This window comes from Miniopterus schreibersii, assembly GCF_964146895.1.
Source record: "Miniopterus schreibersii genome assembly, chromosome: 7".
Taxonomy (NCBI): Eukaryota; Metazoa; Chordata; class Mammalia; order Chiroptera; family Miniopteridae; genus Miniopterus; species Miniopterus schreibersii.
In genome coordinates, this window is record NC_138108.1 from 43196078 (window position 1) to 43221737 (window position 25660).

At 38.2% G+C, this 25660-nt stretch overlaps 1 protein-coding gene across 1 annotated transcript in view; it reads right to left on the reverse strand.

Annotated features, from left to right (window-relative positions):
* Window positions 1–25660, reverse strand: part of MYO3B (myosin IIIB) — a gene marked incomplete at its 5' end in the record, with an annotated part of 324483 nt that overhangs the window by 141860 nt on the left and 156963 nt on the right. Inside the window, one exon of the mRNA XM_081142170.1 lies at window positions 3891–3970. Coding sequence (XP_080998296.1) covers window positions 3891–3970 — 80 coding nt within the window. The remainder of the gene's footprint in view (window positions 1–3890; window positions 3971–25660) is intronic.

Consider the following 25660-nt stretch of genomic DNA (forward strand, 5'->3'; position numbering starts at 1 on the left):
GCTGGTAGCTCAATTTTGAACATGAAATATATTTTAATAAGCACTGCCTTTATAATTATTCAAAGTGTGGGTATACATTTTGGGGGGACACCCTATATGTATTATTTTCAAGATCAGTACCCATTCCCCCAAACAAATTGGAAAAATATAGGATGAAGCACCAATTGGCACTTCCAAAGTTATAAGGCTGCTGGGCTCCCCTGTCTAACCACCCAGCATGGCTTTACTTTCTGTCCTTGTGCTCACATACAGAGTAACTCTTGAGAAGGAAAAAGCTATTCTGTGTTATATACAACCTGGAAATGCTAATACTTGTCTAAAGTTCATCACCTACAGCTAATACTGTATTTTAAAGAATAAATAATATACTATTAGGGTATTTTCTAATTTAAGAACTTGGAAAGTTTTGGGTTGGTCAAGGGTCTCTTTCATATCTGCATAGTCATAAGGTTTTCCTGAACATGGGGTGAATCTAATATAGGAGGGGGGCATGAGAACTACATAAATTAACTAAAGTCAAAGTTAAGTCAGGGGCCTACTATGTGCTGTCTGACATGGAACTCAGGTGACCGGACAGAGAAAATTCCTGCAAAGATTAATTAATAGCTACTCACCCATACCTTATGGTTTACTCATACCATAAAAGGAAAACACAAGGCCACAAAATATGCCTTGTAAAGGCTAATGTTAATCCCAATCTTTTCTACTCTCTATTTCCCCATACCAGCAACTTTCCATAGAAAGTACAAACAGATATAAGCTCAACCTCTAGAGAAGGCTGGGGTCTCTCTTCCTTCTCCCATGAGGAGAGTCTACCACTCTGTCTATGATGTGGATTTTCTTGCTTGTCCTCTCTGCTCAATAAAACTTGCTTTTCCACATTAACCTCTTGCCTGGTTTGCATCTTGAATTCTTTCCTGACCAAAGCCAAGAACCCTCTTGGCTCAGTGCTCAAGTCTCCACTAGGGACTTGTGCCTCTGGCATCAAATCTAAATGAAGGAATTTTGGACAAGGCACATACCAGAGTTACCTGTCTTGGCACTTGAAACTAAGAGTCCTCTGTCTGCATTGGGCCTCATGAACTTTACAGACTTCCAATGAATTCCAAAATATCAAAATCAAGAGAGATGAGAAGGCTGCTGTCTAACCTCAGAGCTTGTCTTCCTGAGCTAATTTAGTTAATGGTAGCCTCATTTAATTAAAAAAAAAGTCTCGCCTGGCCGGGGGTGTCTCAGAGGTTGAGCATCGACCAAGGATCAAGGAGATTGGGGTTCGATTCCCGGTCAGGGCACATGCCCCAGTTGTGGGCTCGATCCCCAGCAGGGGGCATGCAAGAGGCAGTTGATCAATGACAACTCTCTCATCATTGATGTTTCTATCTCTCTCTCCTTCTCCCTTCTTCTCTCTGAAAGCAATAAAGATATATTTTTAAAAATTAAAAAATAAAAATAAAAAGTCTCTTGGAAACAATCCAGAAAGGAGATTCTATTAGGGGCATCAGCTAGCAAATAGTTCTTCCCAAAGCTAATGATTTCACAAGAAGAAAACAGTATGCTCCAAAGTATGTTATATTTTTTTACCTCATAGGAGGAAAAGAGACTAGAAAAGCTTTCCTAGGCTCTGGGGGTATGTGCTATGAAGAACAGAGTTTTGGAATCAGACATATCTGGTTCAAATTCTGGCTCCTCTACTCACTAGCTGTGTGGCTTTGGACTTGCTATTTAACTTCTCAAAGCCTCTGTTTTCTTCATTAGTAAAAAACTACTGCCTTGCACACACAAGAAGTCAGTCAGTTCCTCTTCCATCATTAGTGTACTTCATTAGTTTTAGTTTAGTGATCAATATCAAGGATGCAGGATTTTGTTTCACAGCAGAAGGTATACAAGCTCCCATGGAACATAGCAAAGAGATCTTTCTATTTATTGGCAGAGAAACTACTTCCAATGAAACCAATTTCAAAATAATCAGTAGAACCCATATCTAAATAAGCCATTGTCTGTCTAACCCAGCATACCTTTCTCCAACAATACCAATCTATACAACAATATAAGTCAATTGGAGCTGAACAAGGTTGCTTTTTGCCCATCTGACTAATGTCCTGCTGAGCTCCTTGTGAGAGGTGCTAGTTAGCTTTCAAAGTAGTCATGAGTAAGCTTTATAAATTGTGGTACAGACTCCAAGCCCATAGGAAATGAGCATGCTTTCAAATGGTTATCCAAACATTCAGTAATAAAACATTCATCATTTCCAATGTGAAATCAGTATACTGAACATTTGCCTATGTTGTCATTAATTCTCAAAATGACCCTATGAGGTAAGTACATTTATTACTCCAATTCCACATATGAGGAGGTCAAGGCTCAGAGATTTTAGGTAAGTTTCCCAGTCTTGCAGCAAATTATTGGCCATGCCTACATCTGCACCACTTCTAATTCCAAAACCTACTTCTTAAACATTATATACTGCCTTTCTATATGGTTGATATAACTTACAAAAACAGTCTGAAAGCATGGAATTATTTAAAAGATTTGCCTCATCTGCCAACTAAATTTACTCTAAAATAAAGACATAGACTCCAAAAGGTCTCAAAAACCATCTAGATTTCAGCAATAAATGAAACACTGAAAAAATTTTTTCTCTGGTCTTGGTTAGTGCCTGCTATTTAAATCCTGAAACTTCAGAAGTGCTAATATTTGTCTTCTTGACGAGGCCATTTGTCAGGAAATTTTACTGCTATCAAGTGACCCATCCATCTCTTAAGGAAAAAGTCCCTACAGTATCACTCCTCTCAAAAGCCTCCGTAACACTACATGTCATTGACACCTAACCCCGGGGTGAGGTGTCAAATGTGTTGGAGGCCAGTTCCTGCAAAGCACCTCTGTTCTTTATTCTTGGAAAAGGCAGAAGGGAACTGATGGAGTTTTTTTGTTTTGTTTTGTTTTTAACTGCTATTGTCACCTTTCATATTTTCCAATACCTTAATTAAAACTTTCAACTCATCTCCTTTCCAAGTAAAAATCTCTAGTAATTTTCATCTCAACTGCATACATACGTATCATAATGATGTAAATATATGCCACACACTGGAGGGCACACTTCTCACACAGGCAGGGCCAGAATGATAGTAAGCAGTAAAGGAAGGGAGACAACACTATGCTGGCATTCTGAGTATGGAAGGAAGGAGGCTGGTGCTGACCGAGTCCAGGACTCAAAACATCAAGTTAATGAAAGGAGGGGAACACGGGCTGACAGAATGTTACACAGGGGTCTTTCATCTTTTTGTGTCACGCTCCCTTTTAGAATCTGGTAGAAGCCAATGATTCCAAAAACCACATTTATAGTTGATCCTCATTATTTGTAGATTCTATACTCGTGAATTTGCCTACTTGCTAAAGTGTATTTGGAACTTCCACATCAGTATTCACAGTGCTTTCAGTCGCTCACAGACACGCAGACTGGTGAAACCTTAGACACCTGAGGTGCATGTTTCCAGCTGAGGTTGAACAATAAGTGGAAATAAGTATCTTTTTCAAGGGCTATTTAAGTGCCCTTTTTAAAATTTTTTAATTTTTTATTTGTGCTTTTTGGCCGGTGATTTGACTGTTTAAAATAGAGTCATAGTGCTGAAGTGCTGTCTAGTGTTCCTAAGTGCAAGGAGGCTGTGATGTGCCTCTTGGAGAACATATGTGTGTTAGATAAGAACGAGTTATAGCGCTGTTGGCCTTTAGTTCAATGACCCAAACACTGTAATTGAAATACTGTTTCACGTAAATAAATTATGCCCAGGTAGTAGGACAGATAAAAGAAACTAGTGCTGCCAACCTAGAATTATTCCCAGGCAGGAGCACCTTTAGGTCTATATTATTGTGATTATAAACATATTTCGTACCTTGGCTCTCCCAGTACTGAAATGTGGAGGCAGAGATTTTGAGGCTGCTGTTATCCTGGCTCTGGTCTGGGCCAAGTTACCTGGGAAAAAAAGACAAAGAAGTTCAAATGGAGGAAAGTTAAGAAATAGGATCATGAGTAATTTTCTCTTTGTGCTCTTATATTTTTTCTGAATTTTTCAAAAGATCAGCACTGAATTTGAAAAATTTGGAAAAAATTTGAATTTTGAAACTTCAATGACATAAATTATAAATGAATTATAATTATTTATAAGTAATAAATAATTTGTAAATAATTTATCATACAAATTAAATTTCTATTAATTTCATAAGCAAAAAAGAAACAACAGAAAGTCTTTAATTTATTCAACAAACTAGGAATAGAAAGACCATATTTGAAAAGCCTACAGCTAATATACTCAACAGCAAAAAATTGGAAGCTTCTTGTCTAAGATCAGGAACAAGACAAGATGCCCATTCTCACCACTTCTATTCAACATGGTACTGGCAGTCTTAGCTAAAGCAATTAAGCAAGAAAAAGAAATAAAAGGCATCCAGATCATAAAGAAAGAAGTAAAATTATCTCTGTTTATAGGTGACAAATCTTATATGTAGAAAATCTCAAAGATCTCACCAAAAAAACCTGTTAAAACTGATAAATGAATTTAAAACACAGTTGTAAGATAGAAAATCACATACAAAAACATTAGCTGCATTTCTATACACTAAGAATAAAAATCTGAAAAGTTAATTAAGAAAACAATCTCATTTATAATGGTATCAAAAAGAATAAAATACTTAGAAGTAAACTTAACTGAGGCAAAAGATTTGTACACTGACAACTACAAAACATTCCTGAAAGAAATTAAAGAAGATACAAATAAATAAAAAGATATCCTGTTGTGGGGGAAGAAAAAAATCTTTTTCCTCTACCCATTTTGGTTCATTAGCTGGGGACCTGCAAATTAGAATGACAGGAGAGATTAACAAGAGAAAAACAAGTGTAAGTTTATTAACTCATGCATCTCACATATACATAGTAGTACTCTGTGATGAATAACTGAAAGGGCGGTTAGAACATCTTAACAAAAGGACAATAAATTTGTAAAGAACTGACAAAACAAAGGAAAAGAACTTTGAGTCTCTGGGCCAGTAAATTGTGGGAAGGTAAACATATGGGGAAGCTAATGAAAGATAAGAGATAGTAAAGTTTATTCTTCTGGTACTATCTCTGGGCTAAGAGTCTAGAGTTGTCTCTGGTGATTAACTTCTGTCCTTCCTGGTAGGGAAAGGAAGGCAAAAAGCTTTTAAAAAATTGTATCCTGTTTTACAAATGTATATCTTGCTTTTAGGCAAATAGAGGGTTAGGCAGAGAGCTTTTCTTATATCTGCTTCTCAATTGTCTTCAGATCAAAATAATCATTGGGGTCCATAGTCTGCTATGCTTCACTGTGTTTTTGGATTGGAAGACTTAATATTATTAAAATGTCCATGCTACCCAAAGAGAACTACAGAATCAATACAGTCCCCATGGAAATCCCAATGCTATTTTTGCATAAATAGAAAAAACAATCTTAAAATTTTTATGGAACCACAAATGACTCCAAAGCTCCAAAACAATCTTGAGAAGGAAAAAAATAAAAGCTGAAGGCTTCATACTATCTGATTTCAAAATACATTATAAAGCTACCATAATCAAAACAGAATGGTACTGACATAAAGATAAGCCATATAGATGAATGGAACAATAGAGAAATCAGAAACAGACCAATACATATAGAATCAAATAATCTTTGACATGGTGCCAAGACTACACAATGAGGAAAGGATTGTCTCTTCAACAAATAGTGTTAGAAAAATTGGACATCTTCATGCAAAAGAATGAAACTGATTCCTATTTTACATTATACACGTTGTGAGGTCTAGAATAAATCACCCCAAGATGTTCTTCTGTGGTATGCAAATTGTTTTGAGCTAAAGGTAACTTTAGCCCCATGCTCAGGAGAAACTTCTGCCCCCATCCTTAACTGCCTAGAATAACTCAACTTAGAGACATTGCCCATAAGAGATTATCAGTGATAACCTTTCCACCCACCTACGTGGCAGGGTAAACTTTTATTTACTAAACATCTGTTCTTCTTATTATCCTGCAACGACCCTTTGCAGTCCCCAAGGTGCACTACCTCACCCCTAGCTCAGAATATCTTATACATCGCAAGCCCCCTTTCTATCTCTGAACCTCTCCTGCAAATGGGGTCTCTGACTCTCTCATGATGTGGGGTTCCCATAAATAAGTATGTATTAAATTTGGTTATTTTATCTCGCTAATATCTCTCATGTTTATTTGATTATTAGACCACCCAGAAGAACCTTGAAGGTAGAGGAGTATGTTTCTCCCCAACACATGCAAATCAACTCATATAGGACCAATGACTTATAAGTAATTCCTGAAACTATAAAAAAAATCGTAGGAGAAAATGTAGGGGGAAAGATTCATAACATTGATCTTGGCAATGATTTTTGGATGGGAAACCAAAAGCACAGGAAGCAAAAGCAAAAATAGAAAAGTTGGACTACATGAAACTTTAAGCTTCTACACAGTAAAAGAAACTGTCAACAGGGAGAAAAGGCAACCTACAGAATGGGAGGAAATATTTGTAAACCGTATATCTGACAAGGGACTATTTTCCAAAATATGCAGCTGACCTTGAACAACTCTGTGGGAAATGCATGTGTCAACATAAGAAACATCCAAACCTATACAGAATTTTTATGAGTTTATTTGAGCCAAACTGATGACATGCCATGAAGTGAGATCTCAAATGCTCACAGAACGACAATTTGTAGTTTCTGTTATACATTTGGAATTAAGGAGGAATTTAAGGAAGATTACATGAACATGAAAGAAGGTGAAAAACAAACAAAGCCCAAAGTGAGTAATAGAAAGGAAATAATGAAGATCAAAGCAAAAATAAACAAAATAGAGTCTAAAAAAACAATAAAAAGATCAATGAAGTCAAGAGCTGGTTCTTTGAAAAAATAAACAAGATTGACAAACATTAACCAGACTCATCAAGAAAAAATGAAAGAGGACCCAAATAAATAAAATCAGAAATGAAAGAGGAAAAGTAACAACTTACAGAGGACTGTAAGAAAATATAACAAACATCTATATGACCACAAACTGGACAAATGGATAAATTCCTACGAACATATAATCTTCCAAAGCTGATTCATGAAGTATCAGAGAATCTGAACAGACAGATTAAAACTAGTGAAATTGAAGCAGAAATAAATAAATAACTAAGTAAATAAATAAAGTCCTGAACCGAATCCTTCTCAAACTATTCCAAAAAATTCAAGAGGAGGGAAGACTTCCAAGCTCATTATATGGGGCTAGCATTATCTTAATCCTAAAACCAGATAAACACATGACAAAGAAAGAAAATTATAGGCCAGTATCCCTGATGAACATAAACACTAAAATCCTCAACAAAATATTAGCAAACCATATCCAGCAATACATTAAAAAGATAATACATCATGATCAAGTGAGATTTATTCTGGGGATGCAGGTTGGTACAATATTCACAAATCAATTAATGTGATACACCACATAAACAAAATAAAGGATAAAAACCACATGATTAAATCAGTAGATGCAGAAAAAGCATTTGATAAAATCCAACACCCATTTATAATAAAAACTCTCAGCAAAGTGGGAATAGAGGGAACATGCTTCAATGTAATAAAGGCCACATATGACAAATCCATAGCCAATATTATACTCAATGAGCAAAAACTATAAGCGTTTCCCTTAAGATCAGGAACAAGACAGGGTTGTCCTCTTTCACCACTTATTCAACATAGTACTGAAAGTTCTAGCCACAGCACTAAGACAAGAAGAAGAAATAAAAGGCATTCAAATTGGAAAGGAAGTAGTAAAACTGTTATTAATTGCAGATTCCTTGATGCTGTATATAGAGAACCCTAAAGATTCCACCAAAAAAAACTACTAGAACTGATAAATGAATTCAGTAAAGGAGCAGGATGCAAAATAAATATCCAGAAATCAGTTGCATTTTTATACACCAATAATGAACTATCAGAAAGGGAAAGAGAGGAAAACTAAGAAAACAATTGCATTTACAATTGCTTCAAAAAAATAAAATACCTAGGAGTAAATTTAACCGAGGATGTAAAAGACCTGTACTAGGAAAATTATAAGGCACTGAAGAAAGAAACTGAAGAAAATGCAAATAAGTGGAAGCATATACTATGTTCATGGATAGGAAGAGTTAGGAAGAACTAGGATCATTAAAATGTCCATACTACCCAAAACAATCTATAGATTCAACACAATTCCTATCAAAATATCAATGGCGTATTTCACAGACCTAGAACAAATATTCCAGAAATTTATATGAAACCACAAAAGACTGGAATAGCCACAGCAATCTTGAGAAAGAAGAACAAGGTTTGAGAAATCATGCTACCTGATATCAAATTATACTACAAGGCCATAGTAATCAAAACAGCATGGTATTGGCATAAAAACAGACATATAAATCAATGGCACAGAATAGAGAGTCCAGAAATAAACCTATGCCTTTATGGTCAAATAATATTTGACAAAAGAAGCAAAAACATACAATGGGGTAAAGATAGACTATTCAGTAAGTGGTGTTGGGAAAATTGAACAGATACATGCAAAAAATTAAACTAGACAGCCTTCTTATGCAATACACAAGAATAAACTCCAAATAGGTTAGTCTTAAATGTAAGACCTGAAACAATAAAAATCCTAGAAGAAAACATAGGTAGTAAAATCTCGAATATTTCTTTTAGCAGTATTTTTTTTCTGATCTATTTCCTCGGGCAAGGGAAACAAAAGAAAAAATAAACAAATGGAACTACATCAAACTAAAAGGTTTTTGAACAGTAAAGGAAACCATCAACAAAATGAAAAGACAACCCACTGAATGTGAGAACATATTCACCTATACATCTGATAAGGGGTTAATATCCAAAATTTATAAAGAACTTTTAAAACTCAACACCAAAAAACAAACTACCCCATTAAAAAGTGCGCAAAGGACCTGAATAGATACTTCTCCAAGAGGTCATACAGATGACCAGTGTACAACATCACTAATCATCAGAGAAATGCAAATTAAAACCACAATGAGATATCACCTCACACCTGTCTCAATGACTATCATCGATAAATCAATAAACAACAAGTACTGATGAGGGTGTGGAGAAAAGGGAACCCTTGTGCACTGCTGGTGGGAATGCAGATTGGTGCAGCCACTGTGGAAAGCAGTATGTAGTTTTCTCAAAAAATTTAAAATGGAACTGCCTTATGACCCAGCAATTCCACTTCTGGGAATATATCCGAAGAAGCCCAAAACACTAATTTGAAAGAATATATGCACCCCTATCTTTGCTTAAGGCAAAGGTAACATTTACTAGGGAATTTCTAGTCTTCAGGCATGACTGCCCACCATGACCTACCCAGTTAGGAATTTATGATCAGATCACCCTGTGAGATTGCTTTCAGTTAGATTTATTATAGAGCTCCTTTATTGTCCACAAGCAAAGTTCAAACCCATGTTGTTCAAGGATCAACAGTATTTTCGATTAACAGTTGGGAAACTGAGCATGCAGAAGGCTGACTTAAGTCATATGCAGATTTTGTATAGCAAGGGTGGTCAGTGCCCCTAACTCCTGCATGGTTCAAGGGTAAACTGTATAAGGACTTTTATAAGTCAAGGGCAAAATATAAAATGAAATAAAATAACCTGATTAAAACATGAGCAAAGGACTTAAATAGACATTTCTCCAAAGATGACACACAAAAGGTTAACAGGTATATAAAAAGATGCTCAACATCACTAACAATCAGGGAAATGCAAATCAAAATCACAATGAGATATCAGCTCATACTTGTTAGGAAGGTCATTATAAATGAAGGGGAGCAAAATATATTATCCCAATATATGCTTCTTTGTCATATTGATTATTTTAAGGTGGTTATCTAAGAAACAGCAGACACAAGTGAAGCTCTGAAGACTGAGTAGAAGTTACCCTTTTGCAAGGAACATTTACATTTATAAGGGAAATCTCCATTTGTAAGGATGTTCCCTTTCCTGTACTGGAAAAAAAAAATGACTCTAAATCTCTAGAAATTCTAATCAATACAAAAGGAAAGGACTTCAATCTGCATAGCAGTCTTACTGTACTTTTCCTGGTCAGCTACCACAACTGACCTCCCCCTCATCCCCCCCCATCTTTGTGTTTTGTTTTGTGTGGTGTTTTTTTAATATATCTATTGATTTCAGAGAGAGGAAGGGAGAGAAAGAGAGAGAGAGAGAGAGAGAGAGACATCAATGATGAGAGAGTCATTGATTGGATGCCTCCTGCACACCCCCTGCTGGGGGTCAAGCCCACAACCCAAGCATGCATCCTGACTGGGAATCAAACCTTGATCTCTTGGATCATAGGTCGATGCTCAACTGCTGAACCACAGTGGCTGGGCCCATCTTTTGTTTTTAAAGATACTATTTATGGTGGTGGCTTGGGCCATTTCAAGGAGCTACTAAGTTTTCTTGGGTCTCTCCCATGTATATAGCAGGTATAAATGTTATTAAACTTCTGTGTGTGTTTTTCTCCTGTTAATTTGTCTTTCATTACAGGGGTTTCTCAGTCAAGAACCCAGAAGGGTAGTAGGAAAATTATTTTAGGAATAATTTTTCCTTCCCACTTAAAAAACAATGACAACAGAAAATAACAAGTGTTGGTGAGGATGTGGAGAAATTAGAACCCTTGTGTACTGCAGGTGAGAATGTAAAATGGTACAACTGCTATTGAAAACAGTATGGAAGTTATTAAAAAAAATTAAAAATAACCTCAACATAATAAAGGCCATATATGACCACAGTTAACATCATACTCAGGAACAAGACAGAGATACCTGCTTTCATCACTCTTGTTCATCATAGTACTGGACGTACTAACCACAGCAATCAGACAAGAAAAAGAAATAAAAAGCATCCAAATTGGAAAGGAAGAAGTAAAACTGTAATTATTTGCAGATGACATGATACTGTATATAGAGAACCCTAAAGATTCAACCAAAATACTATTAGAACTAATAAATGAATTGAGTAAAGTAGCAAGTCACAAAATTAATATTCAGAAATCAGTTACATTTTTATACATTAATAATCAAGCATCAAAAAGGGAAACTAAAGATAACAATTTCATTTACAATTGCATCAAAAATAAAATACCTAGAAATAAATTAACTAAGGAGATAAAAGGCCTGTACTCTAAAAAAAATTAAAAATAGAACTACCATATGATCCAGCAATCCCACTTCTGGGTATTTATCCAAAAGAATTGAAAACAAAATCTTGAAGAGGGTTTTGCATTCCTATGTTCATTGCAGCATTATTCACAATAGCCAAGCAGGAGAAACAAACTATATATTCATCAAAGTGTTAGCATAGGTAGCTAGCTACTTATTAATAAAGGAAGGGAGCAAATGGAATCAGACAATGAGACTAATAAACTAGGGAGCTGTATCAGACACTAAGCCTGATTCACTAGGAAGCCACAACATTCACAGTCTCCCCAGGGGACAGCCGAATTCTCAGTTGAGGGGCCTTAATCCCAGAGCAGGCAGGAAGAATCACTTTCCAATCTCTTCCCAGGTGACAACCAGCTGAGTAGCCAGGATTATAGGCGAAGGGTGATGGTGTAAGACCTGGGGGAAATTCCTTTGCTAGACACATATGCAGTAGAAACCAAGATGGCACAGGGGGAGGCAGAGGATAGCCTGGGAATGTCTGAGAAAAGGATCGGGTTGGATAAAGTGTATGCAACCCTGGAAGAGCCAGAAAGGGATTGAATGAGGGGAAGAGCCAGGAAAGAGATTGGTCACTTTGAAAGAAAGCCTGCTCTTGCCCTGGCTAGGTGGCTCAGTTGAAGCATTGCCCCATACACCAAAAGGTTGTGGGTTCAATTCCCAGTCAGGGTACATACCTAGGTTGTGGGTTCAATCCCTAGTCAGAGCGTGTAAGTGAGGCAACCAATCAATAATTCTCTCTCACATCTATGTTTCTCTCTCAAATTAATAAACACATATCATAAGGCGAGGGCTAAAAAAAAAAAGACAGCCTGCTTTTTCCCAAGCCCAAGGCAATATAGTCAAAGCTTAAAAAAGGCCTGCCTGTCTCAGTAGCACCTGTTTATTCATTTGTCCATAGAAGCCGCACAGCTCCAAGTGCAGCTCCAAGCACAGGCCTGGGTGAGACAGCTCAGCACCAGCAGCGTGCAGCCGGGGATGGAGACTAAATTAGCCAGACAGGGATAGAGGCAGCTGGACGAACCTTTGGCATGGCCTGAACTGAACCACTAAAGCTTTGAATGCCCTGCCGACGCCGGGCTAGTGGCACAACGTCTTTGCGCCTTGGCCCTTCTTCTGGGCTTGGTGAAGATAAGTGCAGGTCTGCGGCCCCAGAGACTAGACTTATTCCCCAGAGACGGAGCTGAGTCATCTGGTCGCAGATGAGAAACCAGGCACCTGGGGGCAGTCCTTTATTTTTGCTCTAATAAATCTTACCACGACACCTCATCCTGCTATGAGTGGGTCCCCGAAATGCTTTCCTCATGACTCTGTGGAAGAACCCTATTTCCACTGGCAACAAAAGGGTGAATGGGTAAAGGAAACGTGGTATAGACATATGTGGATGAAAAAGGGGCCACATCTAAACCTGACAAGCTCCGGGGAGGCCTGCATGGTGGCCTTACAAGCTCAGAGACCGAAAGTAACCACCTAGGATGGTTTAAAATGAAAACTTCCTAACTAAAAGCAAGTCATGGTGGGTAGTCACATCCTAGGCCTGTATACTCCTTGATTTGTCAATCTTTACCTTAACCGAGCATGTCTATTGTGGTTTTGCATCTAAGATAACATGTCTTTGGAATGTCCGAGTAATCCTCTTTTTTCCAGACCCCTCAGGACACAATCTCCCACCAGAGCAAGAGACCGCAGAATCCCTCATTGTTACTTTACTACCCACATACCACCTCTTTGTGCTATAAATGTTAACTATCCTATACCCACCAACATATTTATCACCAATGGATTTCATATAATGCTGCTTATATCTCTTCCTTTGATTCTAATGTATAAAATAAGCAATAAAACTGCCATTCTCTGGAGCATTTTCTCAATACATTGAGATTTTGCTTCCCAGCAACTGTCATCAGTTTGACTCAAATAAATTCACAGAAATTCATAGAAATCCAGGTTTGGACATTTCTTACATTGACATTTACAATGTTCACCATTAAGAAAGAAGGAAAATCTTCCATTTGGGACAACATGGATGAACCTGGAGGTCATTATGCTAAGTGAAATAAGCCAGGCTCAGAAGGGCAAATACTGCATGATTCCACTTATATGAGATATCAAAAGTCATCAAATTCATAAGAGCAGAGAGTAGAATGTTGGTTACCAGGGCTCGGGGTGCAGGAAAATAGGGAGTTGCTGTTCTATGGGTATAGAGTTTTAGTCATGCATGATGAAAAATTTCGAGAGGTCTTCTGTATAGCAACATGCACATAATGAAGAATACTGCACTGTACACTTAAAAATTTGTTAGGAGAGTAGATTTCATGCTATGTGTTTTTATCACAATGTTTTAAAAATCCTCTACATAGGGCACTACTACTCATTGAAGGGGATGAATATGTGGGGGGAAAAAGTTGAGAGCTTTCCTAAAAGAGAAGGTGGGCAATAGAGAACACCATTGCGAGGATGTAAGACAGACATTGATGAGCAGAACTGGCAGGTAGGGAGGAGCCCAGCCACCCAAGGTGAAAGCGTGGGCAGCAGCCTCTTGAGTCCTGGGGGCTGACAGGGCTTTGCATTTGCCAGGGGCTTGACCTTGAACAAGTTATTAACATCTCAGAGCTTCTGTTTTCTTGTGTATGACTTGAAGACAACACTAATTCTCAGAGCTGCTATGGGCATTCAAGGAAATAACTCATGAAAAGCATTGTCAACATAGGGCTGGTATAAGGTTAAGTGCTCACTTCACATTATAAGGTCTCAAAGAGAGTAGAAGGCAAGGGAATCTCAGTGACTTGCCACTGTGAGAAGTGGTAAAAAAAAGAAAGATAAGAAAAAGTGACAAGGCAACTCCCCTTTGAACCTCAATCTCTTGGTCACTCTGGTTCCTACTGCTTTTTACTTTTGAAGGGTCTGAGTGACCTGTTCAATTCACCACCCAACTCCCCTTCATCTCCTCTCCCGTCTCTAGCCTCCCAAACCAAGGGGTAAAGAGATCTGTTTATATTTTTACCTATAATGTCATTTGACTCTGTAGCAAAATAAAAAGTTGTCAATGAAAGGAAATGCTGCAATTTGTGCATATGCAAGGCTCTCAGGATTTCAAAGTTTTTAGCAAGTCTAGCACAAAGATGTCCAATGTTTTCTCTGGCGATATCTTCAGAGGCTAAACTGTGATTAATAGCCCAGAAAGAACCCTTTGAAGCAGGATTGGTGACATCAAAGTTGTAATCCAGGGGTGGCAGGAGCTTTATAATGAGTGGGAAGCATTTTCACACATTTCAAAAGGATTTACAGCATGAATAAACAATAGACCTCAGCAGATGTGCCACACACACCTTTTAGAAACATAACCTGTAAGAAGTTTCCATTTTAATTTAAATGTAAATACAGTGTTCACACTTCTTTCAAATGTTAAGAGATCCTTAGTACCTCACCCCTAGACAGTATCTTTGGCTGAGGATGCCTCATTGCCCTAGAGCACCCTCCAGTGCCTCCCCAAACTGTGACCACCTACATGTGTCTGGAAGAGAAAAAGGAAGTCAGAGGCATCTAATGGAATTTATATCCTACGTGGGAACTGGGTTAAAAAAGAATCCGAAATGGAGCTTGCAATGATCCAACACAATTTCCCTCCTCCCAACTTAAAGGGATAGAGACAAGTGGTCTGAAGACAGAGCTAGAAGTTTTTAAAAATCGCAATTTCCTGCCTGCTTCAGAGGATTTTCATCTCCTGGGAAGTACCCAGCACCCATGATTTCATCTTTAGTCGCCTCTAAGAAATGCCCTTTAAAACGACAGGTTGCTGTTTTAAATAATCACTCCTGGAATTCAGCTTCCCTCTGCTGCCCCCTATGGGTTTACAGGATTTGTTGCAGGGTTCCCGTGGTGACTGCTGGTGGGCATTAGTTAGGGAAATTTTCCTGTTTTAATATTCTCTAACAGAAGAAGTAGGCTAATAAGCTAATAAACTATTGCAAAGCAATGATGAAATGTAAAAGTCTTGTGTCGAATTGCTACCAAAAACAGCAGCTGCAAATAAAAAAGCAAATGCTTCAGTTCACCTGAGATCAGATTAATTTATCTGAGAAGACCTGAGAACTGAAACCATGTACCTATAGTCAGCTTGGATATTGAGGACCAAAATCACACTTTACTGCCTATATGAAAATTATCTTGTGCTATTTCTGTCTTTATGAGCATGAATTTCTTTTTCCAGGAGTCTCCAGTCTGGGCAACTTGTTTGATTTTTCATTACAGGAACTTCCTTGAAGACCCGGGACCCATTAGCTCTTCAGTGGAAAATATCCACAGGCACTTTAAGCCCCACAAGTCTACGGATCCCTCATTTCAAAATCCTCACCTCGGATTTTCCACCAATCATGGACCGTTGGACTCTGTGTGGTCCTTACCCAATCCTGATCAAGCCTCCTCACTCTGAAAGACATGCTTTACATCAAATCTGACTTCTCAATAAATTCTGACCTGCCTTTCCTTCCCCAGACACTGCCAAAGCTTTGAGAGGCGATGGTCTCCCTTGCTGCTGTAAGCAATGAACTCTGCTTTGTCTTGTCAATAGGGAGTCAGCTTGAGATAGAATTACAGTAGTGTGATGTTTGCAGTGACTGAAATGTTCTCATTCCAGTTAATAACACTGTACCTAATAAAAGTGAAAGGAGTAAAATTCAGTAGCTGTATAAAACGTACTCTACTATTTTGTATGTTTAAAAAATAGCTTAGTTTGTCTTTATATAACTATCTTAAATCTGTTACGAGAACTTGTTTTAGAGTTGATCCATTGAGGTAACTTAAAATAGTGACCAAAAAATATGACACAGTTGTAGGAAGCCAAGAAAGTGTGAAGTTAGATTTTGTTCTGCAGTTTTTACTTCCTCTCCCGGCATTTATCTAGGGCTCTGAGTGTTAATATCAATAAATGGGTGGGGTGGTGGTGGTGGAAGAGTTCCAATCTACTCCTGACTGTTTTATTGAAGAAAGATATGCATTCTCTCTCTTTTTTTTTTTTTTTAATATATCTTTATTGATTTCAGAGAGAGAAAAAGAGAGGGAGAAAGAGATAAAAACATCAGTGATGAGAGAGTCATTGATCGGCTGCCTCTTGCTTGCCCCCAACTGGGGATCGAGCCTGAAACCCAGGCATGTGCCCTGACCGGGAATTGAACCGCGATCGCCTAGATCCAAAGTCAACGCTCAACTGCTGAGCCACGCCCGGCTGGGCAACACTCTCTTTTCTGAATACACAACTTTGCCTTTCTCATGTGTTGGGGGAATTCAAAGCCCCAGAGAAGCTCCTTCCCCATTTCTGTAATGACTTTTAATTGGCAGCTATTGGTATCTTAAGGAATTTCTGCATGATGCACACCTCTAGACTATTTGCTTGTAGGAAGCCAAACCAATGTTTTTGTTGTGTGTTTTTTCTTTTTTTCTTTTTTCATTTAGAATTGAACTGCAGCTTTAAAGATTTGTGACCCAGAGATTTTCAAATTTGCAGAGCTGAAGAAAAAATTGTAACTCCTTTCCTCATTGAGTTCTAAAACTCATAAACAGGATGTGAACCCAGCAAACAGCTATACCAAATCATCAGAATGTTTTAAGAAGGTAACAAGGCTTCCCTTCCCTAACTCAGTCAACAGGGGAGCTGAGGCTCTTTTTCCAAGCAGCACAGACCTCCTCAGCATTTCCATTTAACCTTCCTTGTCTATGTTCCAAACCTTCAGCTGTCAGCTCTCTTCTGACAACTAATACAGGTCTAATTTGTTCACAGATAGATAGATGATTGATGATTGATAGATGATAGATAGATAGATAGATAGATAGATAGATAGATAGATAGATAGATAGATAGATAGACAGATGATAGATAGATGATAGATAGATAGATAGATAGATAGATAGATAGATAGATAGATAGATGATAGATAGATAGATGATAGATAGATAGATAGATAGATAGATAGATAGATAGATAGATAGATAGATAGATAGATGATAGATAGATAGATGATAGAGATAGATAGATAGATAGATAGATAGATAGATAGATAGATAGATGATAGATAGATAGATAGATAGATAGATAGATAGATAGATAGATGATAGATAGATAGATGATAGATAGATAGATAGATGATAGATTACTTCACTCAGGTGAGATGTTTACATGGGAAGGAGAGCAGAATTTGTCAACACTACACTGTGCCAGGGTCAACATTACACTGTTCCTCGTAGTTCCCTCTCATAAAAGGGTCCACTCCTCTTACACCACATTGCTGGACCTTGATATTTTTTTTTTTTTTTCAATATATCTTTATTGAATTCAGAGAGAGGAAAGAAGTAGAGAGAGAGACAGAAACATCGATGATGAGAGAGTCATTGATCGGCTGCCTCATGCACACCTCCTATTAGGGATTGAGTCTGCAACCTGGGCATGTGCCCTGACCAGGAATTGAACCTTGATCTCCTGGGTCCTAGGTCAATGCTTAATCTCTGAGCCATGGCCAGCTGGGCTGAACCTTGATCTTGATGAGGCTGCATAACCACAAAGGGTTTGCCCCATGGATGCTATGACAGGATGCTATGGCCCATGAGTGGAGGACCACTGATCTACTCAAATTCCTTGTTTGACATATAATACAAGTAAGTCATAGAGTAGATGTGATCTGAAGTCAATGGCAGGCCTGGGATAAGAATCTAAGCTTCTCAGTTTCAAGTCTAGTGTCCTTTTCATTGCTTCCATGCTAAAGAGGGAGAACCAAAGAAGCACTTATAGTTCCAACACTCAATCATCATCTTGCACAATGGGAAGTTAACTGCCCCCCCCCTTTTCTGAAGCCCTGTGTGACTTTCAGTCTTAATTGAAAACACAAGGAAGCATAATGTGCTTCACACAGGGAAATCATATAACTGACCCAGCATCTATAGATAAGTTGTGTTGAGGGACTTTTTTTTATCTGTAGTAATCAGTTTATTCTCTCTTGACTGGGCATTTTATTTAGGATTCTAGTCTCAGATTATGGAATGTCACTTTCCTATGTGTAAGTACCTGACTCATGAGATTTTACTCAAGACTTTGGCCTCATTAGCATTTGTAGTAGCTAACGGGTATGAGTCCCTCATTGGCTTATATCCAAACAATTCACCTTTGGCCATATAAATGAATAAATACTCCACCTGTAGGCCACTGGAAGAGCAAAATAGCAAAGATTGTATCTATGGTCTCACCAGCAATTTATGATTCCTTAATAAAGCCTTCCTTTTCCATGTTTTCTCCCTCCAAAAATTGCCTCCATAGTTAGTGAAGGGGTTCAGAACAGGCCTTCCCATGATGTGCTACTTTGGCATGTGGATTATTTTGAGCTGAAAGAAATCAAAATCTTGTGGGCTCAAAAGGTACTTTTACCTCTCCCTTAAAGACTTTAAACTTGGGGACTTGCCAATAATAGAAGTTATCACCCGAAATAACTTTTTATGACCTATCTATAGGGTAGCACACATTTCTAATTACTGCACACCTGCCCTTGTTATTGCCCTGTGAATTACCCTCCTCCCCTCTGAAGCCTCAGGGCCTTATCTCATTCCTCAGTTCAGGATGCCATATACACCTCACTTTACCTTTCTGTCTCCAAACCTCTCATATATGTGGGGTCTCTGACTTGCGCATGTATGTGGAGTTCCTGTAAGTATGTATGTATTCAATTTGGTTATTTCCTCTTGTTAATCTGTCTCATGTAGATTTAATTATTAGACCAGCCGAAAGAACCTAGAAGGGCAGAGAAAAATTTCCTATTCCCCCACATTAGTATTTTCATTGGTAGGGAGTAGCAAGTCACTTGTTTTCATGCTTGTAATTTTAATTTTCTCTCCTCATAGCTGATCACCATGAGCAACTAGCAATGACTCTGTCTCTGTGGTATCTTTCCAGTTACTCCTCCTTCACTTTTCTCTTGTGGTTAAAGTGAGCTTATTCAGATGTCTAATTTTTATATTACTCTTCTTCCTTAGCACATGAGAAAGGGGACAAAGGTAGAGTTTTTTTGCTTCCTCTCTGCCATATCTTAAAGATTAAATAATTCAAGATGCTTATCTTCAACATCATAATATATAATCTCCTAGTAAAAATTTATGCCTCTTTTACTTTGCATATTAGCAAATACAAGCCATTTTGGGGGAAAAAAAAAAGGTACTAATATGAACATAGTCATCACTTATGTAAATCTTTTTTTGTATTGAATGTCTGAAAGCACTCAAGGTTAACTTTTGACCTATAGGTATCTAAGTCTAATTTTCACATATACCAATTAATTTGCTTTCTTTCAAGGGATAACTCTTCCATATCACCTAGCTCCTTTTTTTAAAGGGCATTGTCTGAACATTCAGGTTTATATCTTTGAGAAAACTACAGAAGCTTAAAAATCTAGAAAGTAAAGAGAGGCATACTGAGAAAGGTAAAACTCTATAGGAAACAAACCTTACAACATGCCTAATTGGCCAGCATTACTCATAGTTAAGCTATAGTGCCGCAGGTTTTCTGGACACCCACACACCCACATTTCTCATATATACATGAATTTTGTTTGTTTGTTTTTACCAATTCTTAAAATGGCAGTGCCCAGAAAGCTTCTTCTACCAAACCTTATATGTATGTGTCATGGTGTTGAAGAATGACGTTAATGTAAGTTTTCTTTCTTAAGTGCAGGCATCGCTTCTTTTTTGAGATCTTGGCCTTATGCAACTGTGATACAGCATCCAGAATAACTGATTTCAAAAACTTTCTAAGTTAAAGCCTTATCCTACTGACTTGGGATGCAATTAATTACTTTTTTTGTTTTGTTTTAAAGAATAGACCCTATTGAGATAAAAGCCAACAAAAAAATTATTTCTCTGATGAAGGAACTCTACAAGCATCACAGCTCTATGCTAGTAAAAGGGGCTGCAGCTAGTCAGTGCACTTGTAACCTAGTCCTTTTAAGGCAATGCAAATATTCTACCTTATATTGGTAGTTTTCTTTATAAATGATTTGATTCTTTATAGAGATTACAAGCGCTTTAAAGTCAGGCACTTAGTACTTCTATTCCCATTCATTAATTCAAAAGGAATTTATCAGTACCTCCTATAAGACTTGCAAAGTTCCCTACACATAGTTGGTGTTAAAAAAAAAAAGTTTACTGAAGATGCTTTTATGCACCAGAACAACATTTTAGATAATTTTTACCCTTGCCTTCCATAGATGGATCATCTCTTCCATCTCTTGGCAAGCTTCAGTATCACAGATTTTTCTTTCAATCATTCAAGAACACTATAGCTCCATGGAAACAAGCAATTGACTGTGAACCATTTTTGCAGAGTTAGTGTAGCACCATGGATGAGTAATAAACCTGAATGAAATAGATTTATGGTTTAAATGTTTCTAGAGAACGTCTCTTTCAAAGCCAAAGATGTTCCTTAATGCAACACTAAAAGCTACCCATGAATCTAATTAATATTGTGTCTTGTGACTCTTCATTGGAGTCTAAGCTCCATGAGAGCAAACACTAAGTCTATTCTATTTACCACTCTATGCATAGTGCTTAGCACAAAATACCTACCACATAGTAAGCACTCCATAAATACACGTGAATGAATGAGTGAATGAATAAACAGTGTGGCATTAAATTTTTATTTAACATGACAGGGAGCAGGCCCCAACTCACCTCTGTTCCCTCTACATACCCTAAACGTTTTGTTAGTCTCTGGCCATGTCATGTTCCCTTTATATTTCAGACTCTTTACTCAAGCTATTTGGGGCCTGGATTACAGAGCTGAAGTGGTTAAGATTGTGAATTCTGGGATCAAACCACCTGGGGTTTGTATCAGCTCTGCCACTTACTTGTTAAAAAGACTTGAATGAGTTACTTGCCCTCTTAGTATCTGGGTTTCATTATCCAGAAGGCTAGATGAATGTTTATTGAGTTTTGGGAATAAAGTGTTCCTGTTAAATTTATAGTTAATAGAATTTCAGTGATGAGTGAAGATGCAGATGTTGCTGGTATAGGGGATTTGATTAGAGCCACATGAAACCCCTAGAGGTCCTAGTTGGCCAAGGAGTTTTAGTTTAAGTTACTTCACTTGACTCGGCTTAGTAACAATCTCTGCCACATATAATTTGAGACTTACAAAAATGTCATTAATTAGGGCTTCCAGTTCATCAGAGTTTTACAGAATATCCAATTTTCTATTGCCTAGAGCCTCATTAAATGTTGGATTCAATGACTAGAAAAGAAAGCAAATAACTGAGGATTTAATGTTTGGGAGTTTATTTTATTCTTTTCTGTTTATCTTCTTAAGGCATTATTTTTAAAACACAGAAATCACAAACTCTCAACAGAGAGAAGGGAGAGAGGAAAGAAGGAAGAGAGGAAGGAAGGAAGGAAGGAAGGAAGGAAGGGAGGGAGGGAGGGAGGGAGGGAGGGAGGGAGGGAGGGAGGGAGGGAGAACCCATACATAGTACTCTATAGTATTATGTACTGTCTTTAAAAAAAATTCATCAGAGATAATAAAATAAAGGAGAAATCCACTTATTTTGCTCTGTATTTGTCCCTCTGCATCAGATCAGAAAAGAGTTGACAATACTTAAATACTAACATTTACTGAATGTCTACAATGTACTAGATGACACTGTGCTAAGTGTGTGAAATGAATTATTTAATACGATAACCCTGTGAGCCCTGTTCCAAATCTATCAAGAAAGTAAACTGAGGCAAAAAGTGTTCAAGTCTCTTGCCCAAGGTCAGATATCTGAAGTGCAGAGCACTGAGCAGTAATGCTGAGAAAGCCTATCAATTAGGATGACCTAATTAAAGATTCGGGGGTCGTTTCAGGGGTTTTGATCATATTCAAGGTAGACCACTGAGTAATTGATGGGATTGCCTCCCGGCCAAACTGATTGAACCCAATTGATTTTAGATGATGTCTGGATTTTTAAAGTCATTTACATACCAAGCCAAGTCAACCGCACAGCGATCCCATTGATCACTCAGCAACCACTATTGTTGTGGCTAAACCAAACCTAGTCATCTGGAAAAAAGTTGATTTGGTTTTGTGTCAATTGAACTACCCTTGTGAAATGCAAAGAATGGAACCACTCTGCTAAACTAGAACCTTAATAAAATCTTAGCAGTCCTATCTCCCATTTCCAACTCTCAAGTTCAGTTAAGTGACACTTTAGTTGGTTTACTGACATCTCACATGTGCACGCCAGTAAAGTTCGCAATTGTTACTCCACACAGCTGTGGTTTACAGCTTCTCTTCACATACAACACGCTGGCACCAGAACAAAATGATTAACTTTTATATGCTTCTAACACATGGACCAGACTGTTAGAATCTGGTCTTGTGTTCTAAAGAGAAAAATACAGTTTTTATTAACATGACCCAAATTCCTGGGGGAAAAGTGTTAAATTGTGATCCATCCCTAAGTAGAGAGATTACAATTTTAATGGCTTTTTTCTAATTCATTTGACTTGAAGTGCCTGGAGTTATCTTTTAGTAAGGGGGGGAGGAATGACCTGAAAGCCCCATTATAGAGAGATTTTATAGTGGGATAAATTAATAAGCTGTAAAGGACCTTGAGACTTTTTCTCCAATATGAGCTATGAAATAAAAGCAAAGAATCTTTCATCTTAAATGGGAACATATTTCTTTTCTATGAATGAGAAGGATGCTGGCTGAGATCATCAGGATGTATTTTTCTTACATTTCTGACCATTTGAAAAATCAAAAACTGCCACATTTGCTATACTTGACAGGATCATTTAAGAAATAAAACAAAATGGCTCTAAACTGAAGTGCCACTTCGCTGTCACATTTAGGAGCTCTGTTAGAAGTATTAAACTGTGTTTGGGAAAGATAGAGGATCTGGTTCACAACAGATACTAACTTCCCCAATCTCAGTCATTATTACAACTCGATATTGAAGTTTTTAACTTTAGTTTCTAGTTTTCTAAGGTTATTTTTAGTTTTCTAAAGAAATAGCAGCAATAAGGTCCCCAGGCCTAGAAAGGCATGAGGGACTTTTGGAAATGGATTTAGGACCCATGCTGGAAGGTTGTCCTGGACAAGACTCGGGGAGAAAAGTCTCTGATCAGCATTGCCTCAGTGGGTTCCATTTGACTCTTGACCCTTAAGATGCTTTTCACAAAATGCATCTTACTGGCTTTGGAAGCTCTGCTCATGAGAACCACCTCTTGATATTTCTGCAGTAAAGATACCTATTGGATTTTCATACTTAATATTCCCCACACTTTTTGACCATGGAAATCTCTTATTCACTTCCCCTCATCTTCACCTCCCACAAACCTAGTGTTTTATGAAATACACTTGAGAAAACACTGCTCTTGATACCGACAATATGGGACCTTTCTGGAACCCAAAGAACTTTTTAAAAGCTGTGCTAGAACTCTGAGAATCAAGAGCAGTGACTTCTCTCACACACTGGAAAATAGTATGAAGTCAAGTCTGCATGAAATAAAATATTATTTTATGAAGAAACAAGATTTCATTTCCTTTGGGAAAACCCACAAGAAGAGCTTGTCAGCATTTCTCTCTGAGAGCAGGGATGAGGCATTTCTGTGCCAGGGCAGCAATTCTCAAACAGCCACGTTATGCAACTCATGAAATGTGGCTGGTCCGAACTGAGATGTGCCACAAGTATAAAATACACACCAGATTTCAGGGACTTAGAAGAAGTATGCTATCACAATAATTTTTACATTGATTACATGTTAAATGACAATATTTTTGATACATTGAGTAAATATATTAAAATTAATTTCACCTGTGTTATAGGCTGAATGTTTGTGTCTCCCCTCCCCCACAATTCATATCTTAAATCCTAACCCCTAAAGTGATATTTGGAGGTGGGGCCTCTGGGAGTTGATTAGGCGATTCATGAAGGCAAAGCCCTCTGATGAGATTAATGCCCTTATCAAAGAGTCTCAGAGAGGTCCCTTGTCTCTTCTAGGATGCGAGGACAGTGGTAAGACAGCTGTCTGTGAATCAGGAAGTGGGCTCTCACCCGACACCAAATCTGCCAGTACCTGGAGCTTGAACTTCCCAGCCTCCAAAACTGTGAGAAATACGTATCTGCTGTTTATAAGCTACCCATCTGTGGCGTTTTGTTACAGCAGCCCAAGTGGAATAAGACAGTTTAGTTTCTTTTTACTTTTTAAAAATGTGGCTAATAGAACATTTTACATTTCTCTAGGGAACACAGTGCAATAGACCAATGGACAAAAGAGAGCCGAGAGCTTACAAACCACAGTTACTCCAGATTGAAGGATAGGCCTGGAGATTGTTAGGGGTTGGGCTGTTGACCTTAAGCTTCCTTCTAATCAGGAGGTTCTTCATGCAAACCCTTTATTTTGCAGATGGGAAGCTGGTTCAGAGAAATTAATTAAGCCTGCTGGATGCAAAGGACCAACCTAGGTTGATCTCAGCTTGTCTCTGGACTTACAGTCTAGGGCTCTTTAGCCCTCCGTAGCTGATGGGGTAGAAGAGACTACAGGTAGACTTTTTTTTAAAAGGAAAGAAACACTTAAGTTCTTTACATTTGAACAACAACAACAAAGTACGTGGAGAATACAAATTCAAAACCCGAAGGCATTCAGGGATGGGAAAAGAAACAATGAGAATTTCAAGAGATGATCTCTTCTCCCTATAATCAAACTATGCATACATTTTGTCCTCAACAAGCCTACAAAAAAATCAAAGATTCTTCTAGACAAGGGCCAAGGGCTGAAAACCATTAACAAAGAGAGAGGCAGGAAGGTATGAAGTTTCTCTTGGGGTTGTCCAGCTGTTGTGAGGACCCTCTGCCTCCTCCTTCAGCCTGTCAAACTTCAGAAGGATACCGCCCTCCATGGAACCTGGAAGAGGCAGCTGCTTGCTTCTGGGAAAGCCCTCACCCCACCCACTCCACCCCAGGAAGGGGGCTGGCAAGCAATTTCAGATGCCATATGCAACTGTAATTACATCTGCACTTCTCTGGCGTCTGAGTCCTAACAGGGCTGCACACTTGTCTCTCTAGATCAGAATATGGAGTTCTACATGGAGCTCCTTCTCTCTGAATTTCACAACCTGTTAAAATAAATCTCCATGCTGGTGGGCTGCCAGCCAGCACCATAAATCACAGGATGATCTGCATTTCTGATGTGCTTCCAGTGCTCTCAGGACTACCAGGAAATTCCACTCACAAACTGCACTCTCTGCCTGAACAGACAGACTCTACTGAGTACCTCCCAAGTGCCATGCGCCTCTCTGGAAGCTAGAACGTGGAGACAACTCAATGGACAAAATCCTGTCTCAGGGGAACTTACATTCTAGTGGTGCCAGAAATTTCACCCAACCCAGAC